Raw genomic sequence first — 7,407 nt, 5'->3', positions numbered from 1 at the left:
TGATAATGTCATTCCATTGTCCTGAAACCTTTAATGGCCGTTCATAATCTGCTTTACAGGATTATGTCCACATAGGTTGTGTGGGCATATAAAGACCTTGACACCCTGCCCTCAGGCTATATTCCCAGTGTGCTCTCATCTTCACACAGCCTCTTGTGAAGCCATACTAGGTGTTATTGGAACACTTTGGATTTTCATGACTCTGTGCCCGTGCAAATGCTGTTACCTCTGTCTCATCTGCCTGGGAAAGTCTTGTTTATTATTAAAGCTTACCTTAAATATCAGTAACTTTGTAGCTTTCATTGACCTGTCAGAGAATTAAGGTGTCCCCTATTAGTTCTTTTGCACCAGTGTTTATTCTGAAAATGTACTAAGCTGAGTCGAGGATGGAAAGAAGACAAGGAAGAAGGGAGCGACTTATCCAGGGACTACTGCAGTACTACGTGTTAAGCATACTGGTCAAGACGCGGCGGGAGGATGAGGCCGAAGGGTCTTCAAGTCAGCAGATGGTATAGTTCTCATCTTTCATTGTGCGTGTATGTGCGCTCGTGTGAGTGTGTGTGTGTGTAGGGACAAGGAGAAACCCATCGGAGTGGAGATGAGCGGGACATAGTGCTGGGAGAGCAGAAGGGCGGACCCGCTGTCTACTCCGCAGCTGCGGAGAAGAGGGCAGCCTGGTACGTCGCTGGGCAGGTGGGTGGGAGAGCAGGAAAGGGGAGGGGCCGCACTCTGTGAGTGCCCAGCATAGACTGCGGGACGGATCACCTTCCGCCCCAGCACTGCCAGTTCCTGGTCGGCGCCGTGACTCATGCCTGTTGTGTCAGGAAGGGTGGCTCTGCCCTGCAACCCCACAGGTGCTCCAGCAGGACGCAGGGAGAAGGCTGCCGCCAGGGCAGGCAGTGGAGCGCCGCACGACCCAGCGCCAGTAGGCCTGCTCGGTCGATGTTCGAACCGAGGATGCGGCGGGGCTGGAAGATGGCCCTGTCCGGGGGGCTGCGGTGCTGCCGCCGGTTACTGGCCTGGGTGCCAGTGCTCATTATCGTCTTGGTCGTGCTCTGGTCTTACTATGCCTACGTCTTTGAACTCTGCCTGGGTAAGTGGAGCTGCGCACCTAAGGTGGGGAAATCCTGCTCCAGCCTAACCGGCTGCTCTGCCCTTCACCCTGGTGTGCTTGTGCGCTTAGCACCCACGCTGCGCTTTTCCTCTAGCTCCCTAGACAGCTAGCTGCCCACCTCCAACCTCTGGCTTCCCACAACATTTCCTGCGCCCTCCCACGAGGGTCCCACCATGTCCCCAACACTTACATTATTTCCTGGTCGTACCCATGAGAATTCCCTGGCTCTTCCCGATAGGCTGCCCTTTTATCACACTTGTGCCTTGTGTTCTCATTCTGGCAGCTCCGTCACTACCAAACGGAGGAAATCCTTAAACTGTTTGCTAACATTACCAGTGCCACCAATGCATCCAACTAGGAACCTCAAAATATTTCCTCTCTTTTCTTACTAGCTCTTCTTTTTCCACCACTGGGATTCATCCTTTTCCAGTGATCCTCTCACGCTGGCTAAAGTACTTCACATCTTCTCCCATTCGGGACGCTACAGCACACCTTCTTATATCACACTGAGATCTCCCCGTTTCAGACAGTGGTAAGCCCTCCATTCTCTTTCCCTGTGGCCTCGACCATGTCTTCATTTTCTCCAGTGGAATTGGAGCCCTACAATATATCATGCCCTGTCGCCTGATATTACAGCCCCTGATTTGATCACACTAGGATTCTCCATAGTCTGGTACCTTCCTTCCCATTATTTTCTGACACCTCAGACTACTCGCCCTGCTTTTATCACACTATGGTCCTGCATCATCCATACCCTTTTCACACCAGAGTGTCCCCTTTACCCTCCCACACAGGTTCCCACAATATACCTCATACCCCTTCCAAGGTCCACCACTTCTGACCATTTCTGAAACCTACTCCCCACCTCTTCCACTATTAGCCCCACATTTTGCCATCCTCTTTCTCTGGACTTCTATTTTCTGTTCCTTCCATCTACAATTGCACTTGTCCCCTGGTCTCCTCAAACAACAACAGAAACACCATCCTTTAACACTGGAATTTCTAATATTTCTCAACACAAACCCCAAGACTCTGTCCTGTGCTTACCCCACTTGGATTACCCCCCAGTAATGTCCTTATCATGTTCTTATCAATTCACAATGAACTTCATATTCTGTCCTCAGCTTATTTCACAGTGATATCTCCTCTTGCCACTATTCTCTCATGTTGAAGAATTCCCATCACTTCTCAAAGGAAGCTATTGTCACTTCAGTACTAGAATCCCACTTCCAGCACCCTTGTCCTATAGTGTTCCCCATTCATTCAGTGTCAGGTCCCAGTATATTTCCAGTCCCCTCACATTAACACTCCTATTTGTCCTGTTGGACATTCCCTCCCAACTCCTTCCAAGTCTTCTTTATTTCTTCATACCAGATTCTTCTCACCTTAAAAATTATGGTTAGGGTCTTGCTTTTTCCAACCCCGGGACATGACTTCACTTATAACTTCATCCTCTTACATTTTTGACACAGCAATCTTCTATTCCAGGTGGACTGGGATTAACTAGGGAGGCAATTTTCTTCTGATCAAAGTCTGTGCATCAGAGTTCAAATTTTCCTCATCTCCTTCCTAGATTTATCATGGAAAATTCAGAAAGAGTTATTAAAAAGAAATTCAATTAGTTACTTTCATAGATAGAAATTTAGGCTGTTTTTGTTTTTCAATCTAAATCTGATATTGAGGTGCATTAATGCTCTCTGCAATGGCTGGTAAGTTTTTCTACTCTTAGAGCTCACCACCTAGTCTTTTTGAATGATGGATTAAGGGGTTAAAAGTGCAACTCCATTGTTATTTTGGAGTTTTTCAATACTGACCAACATGATCTTTGCCAAGCAATCGTTTAAAGAATTAATATTGATAATAGCTAACACATGCATAGTCCTTAATCTGTGCCAGGCAATGTTCTAAGTAGTGTAGATATAGGTATTATTGATAACTCTCTATTAACTCATGTAATCATCACAATAACTAGACAAAGCAAATACCACTACTATCCCCATTGTGCAGATGACCAAACTGAGGTAAAGACCAAGTTAGAATCAGTGCAGATAGTCAGCTTTTACAAGTTTGTACACACCTTAATATTAATAGTATTAAAACCTGAAAGGAATCTTAGAGCTTATTCATTTTGCTTTATTTAACATATTTGCAGAGGACTTGTCACATGCCGGACACTGTTTTTAAATGAGTACACACACACACACACACACACACACACACACACACACATATGCATGCGCGCACTCTCTCTCCCTCTCCGTCTCTCTCGCTTTCTTAATCCTCATACTACCCTTATGAGGTACATACTATCATTGCTCCCATTTTAAAGACAAGACAACTGAGCACAAATGCAGCCTGCAGAGGTCTATTTTGGCCTCAACAATGTTTTCTTAACACTTTGCACCAGTTCCCATTATTGAAACAACAGGAGAGTAAGTTAGCCTTGACTTCCAATTCGGGCTCTACCGGTCCATCCTGTCGTCTTCATTTTACAATCTTTTTTTTTTTTTTTTTTTAAGATTTTATTGGGGAAGGAGAACAGGACTTTATTGGGGAACAGTGTGTACTTCCAAGACTTTTTTCCAAGTCAAGTTGTTGTCCTTTTAATCTTAGTTGTGGAGGGTGCTGTTCAGCTTCAAGTTGTTGTCCTTGCAGTCTTAGTTGTGGAGGGCGCAGCTCAGCTCCAGGTCCAGTTGCCAGTTGCTAGTTGCAGGGGGCACAGCCCACCATCCCTTACGGGAGTTGAACTGGCAACCTTGTGGTTGAGAGCCCACTGGCCCATGTGGGAATCGAACCAGCAGCCTTCGGAGTTAGGAGCACCGAGCTCTAACCGCCTGAGCCACTGGGCCGGCCTTCGTTTTACAATCTTTAACAAATGAGAGATTTCGCTTTCAGAAAGCTTAAATAAAAAATTTCCTAAAGTCACATGTTTAGTAAATAATGGAGATTTGGGTGTCAAGGCTGCCTGATACCAAATCAGCACAAGCAAATTAACCGATTTGAGCTTCAATATGACTCCAAATGTAATGTTAAGGACTCAACTTCTTCCCAGAAATAGAACCGGGTGTCTTTCTCTCTAACATGAGGTTAGAGCTGAAGCCCAAAGTGGTATTTTTGTCTTGCAGTTCTTAGAGTTTGAATTCTGCCACATGGCAACTAGGGACACCTGGGGAAAGTTGAGAACATTCTCTGTCAACCTCACTTGCCTCACATGCACCTTACATGTACGGTAGTTCATTCCTACCACAAATACTTGTTTAGCTCCTACTATATGCTGTTACGGAACTGTTATGAGATTTTAAATAATATGGTACATGCAAAGCATGCAGCACATTGTTGAGAACACTTTGTGAGAGCTCATTGAATAGTAACTTGTTATTAATGATGTAAGGGATTCTGCTCAATAGGATTCACCTACACTAGATGTGTCACATAAAGGTCATTATACAATATGTGTCCTTTTGTGTCTGGATTCTTTTAACATATATTTTTGAGGTTCATCCACACTGTAATATGTAACAGCACTTCATTCCTTTTGATGGATGAGTAATATCCCATTTTATATACATACCACACTTTATCCATTTATCAGTTGATGCACATTTGGGTTGTTTCCACCTTTTGTCTACTATGAATAGTGCTGCTGTGAACAAGTATTTGTGCAAGTATTTGTTTGAATACTAGTTTTCAATTCTTTTTTTTAAATTTATTGGGGTGACAATTGTTAGTAAAATTACATAGATTTCAGGTGTACAATTCTGCATTACATCATTTATAAATCCCATTGTGTGTTCACCACCCAGAGTCAGTTCTCCTTCCATCACCATATATTTCATCCCCCTTACCCTCATCTCCCACCCCCCACCCCACTTATCCTCTGGTAACCACTAAGCTATTGTCTGTGTCTATGAGTTTATATTTCTCATTTGTCTGTCTTGTTCTTTTGTTATTTCTGGTTTATATACCACATATGAGTGAAACCATATGGTTCTCTGCTTTTTCTGTCTGACTTATTTTGCTTCGCATCATACTCTCAAGATCCATCTGTGTTGTCACAAATGTTCCTATATCATCTTTTCTTACCGCCGAATAGTATTCCATTGTGTATATATACCACAACTTCTTTATCCATTCGTCTATCGAAGGACATTTTGCTTGTTTCCATGTCTTGGCCAGCGTAAACAAAGCTGCAATGAACATTGGAGCACACGTGTCTTTAAGTATAAATGTTTTCAGATTTTTTGTGTAGATACCCAGGAGAGGGATTGCTGGGTCATATGCTAATTCTATTCATAATTTTTTGAGGAACCTCCACACTGCCTTCCATAACGGCTGCACCAGTCTGCATTCCCACCAACAGTGTATGAGGGTTCCTTTTTCTCCACAGCCTCTCCAACACTTGTTACTATTTGTCTTGTTGATCATAGCCATTCTGACTGGGGTGAGGGGATATCTCATTGTGGTTTTTATTTGCATTTCTCTGATGATTAGTGATGTTGAGCATTTTTTCACATGTCTATTTGCCACTTGTATGTCCTCTTTGGAGAAATGTCTCTTCAGGTCCTCTGCCCGTTTTTCAATTGGGTTGTTTGTTTTTTTGTTGTTGAGTTGCATGAGTTCCTTGTATATTCTGGATATTAGCCCTTTATCAGAGACACTGTTTGCAAAAATCTTCTCCCATTCAGTTGGTGGCCTCTTTATTTTGTCGATGGTTTCTTTTGCTGTGCAGAAGCTTTTAAGTTTCATATAGTCCCATTCGTTTATTTTAGCTTTTACTTCCATTGCCTTTGGAGTCAAATTCATAAAATGCTCTTTGAACCCAAGGTCCATAAGTTTAGTACCTATGTTTTCTTCTATGCAGTTTATTGTGTCAGGTCTTATGCTTAAGTCTTTGATCCATTTTGAATTAATTTTGGTACATGGTGACAGATAGCAGTCCAGTTTCATTCTTTTGCACGTGGCTATCCAATTCTCCCAGCACCATTTATTGAAGAGGCTGTCTTTCTCCATTGTATGTTTTTAGCTTCTTTGTCAAAAATTATCTGTCCATATTTATGTGGTTTTATTTCTGGGTTCTCAATTCTATTCCATTGGTCTATGTGTCTGTTTTTCTGCCAATACCATGCTGTTTTGATTATTGTAGCCCTGTAGTACAAGCCAAAGTCAGGAAGTGTGATACCTCCATTATTGTTCTTTTTTCTTAAGATTGCTTTGGCTATTCGGGGTCTTTTGTGGTTCCAAACAAATCTGATGATTTTTTGTTCTATTTCTTTAAAATATGCCATTGGGATTTTGATGGGGATTGCATTAAATCTGTATATTGCTTTGGGTAATATGGCCATTTTAACTATGTTGATTCTTCCAATCCATGAGCACGGAATGTCTTTCCATTTCTTTGTGTCTTCTTCAATTTCTTTCAAAAATGTCTTATAGTTTTCAGCATATAGGTCTTTCACATCCTTGGTTAAGTTTATTCCTAGGTATTTTATTCTTTTGCTGCAATTGCAAAAGGAATCGTTTTTTGTATTTCTTTTTCTGAGATTTCATTGTTAGTATATAGGAATGCAATGGACTTTTGTACGTTGATTTTGTAGCCAGCAACTTTACTGTATTCGTTGATTGTTTCTAATAGCTTTTTGGTGGAGTCTTTAGGGTTTTCTATATATAGCATCATGTCATCTGCAAAGAGTGATAATTTAACTTCTTCATTCCCAATTTGGTGTCTTTTATTTCTTTCTCTTGCCTGATTGCTCTGGCAAGGACTTCCAACACTATGTTGAAAAGCAGAGGTGATAGGGGACAGCCCTGTCGTGTTCCTGAACGTAGAACAAAGGGCTTCAGTTTTTCACCATTAATTATGAGATTAGCAGAGGGCTTGTCATATATGGCCTTTATTATGTTAAGGTATTTTCCTTCTATACCTATTTTATTAAGTGTTTTAATCATAAATGGATGTTGTATCTTGTCAAATGCTTTTTCTGCATCAATTGATATAATCATATGATTTTTGTCCTTTATTTTGTTTATGTGATGTATCACATTGATGGATTTGTGGATGTTGAACCATCCTTGTGCCCTGGGATGAACCCCACTTGGTCGTGATGAATAATCTTTTAATGCATTGTTGTATTCGATTTGCTAGAATTTTGTTTAGGATTTTTGCATCTGTATTCATCAGAGATATTGGTCTGTAGTTTTTTTTGTGTTGTCCTTACCAGGTTTTGGTATCAGGGTAATGTTGGCCTCATAAAATGAGTTAGGGAGTACTGTCTCTTCTTCAATTTTTGGAAGAG

The 7,407-nt window shown here is 41.7% G+C and overlaps 1 protein-coding gene across 2 annotated transcripts in view; it reads left to right on the top strand.

The window, feature by feature from the left end:
* The first annotated feature begins 750 nt into the window (after positions 1-750).
* Positions 751-7,407, top strand: part of ZDHHC15 (zDHHC palmitoyltransferase 15) — a 71,021-nt gene continuing 64,364 nt past the window's right edge. The window contains exon 1 of one of the 2 annotated variants that reach the window (XM_074323236.1): positions 751-1,093. In XM_074323236.1, the coding sequence (XP_074179337.1) occupies positions 943-1,093 (151 nt within the window). In that variant the 5' untranslated portion in view covers positions 751-942. The remainder of the gene's footprint in view (positions 1,094-7,407) is intronic. The other variant, XM_074323235.1, reaches the window with a different exon arrangement.

The sequence above is a fragment of the Rhinolophus sinicus genome, chromosome X, assembly GCF_036562045.2.
Source record: "Rhinolophus sinicus isolate RSC01 chromosome X, ASM3656204v1, whole genome shotgun sequence".
Lineage (NCBI taxonomy): Eukaryota > Metazoa > Chordata > Mammalia > Chiroptera > Rhinolophidae > Rhinolophus > Rhinolophus sinicus.
Note: the sequence above shows the minus strand (reverse complement) of the source record. Positions and strands in the feature narration are given on the sequence as shown.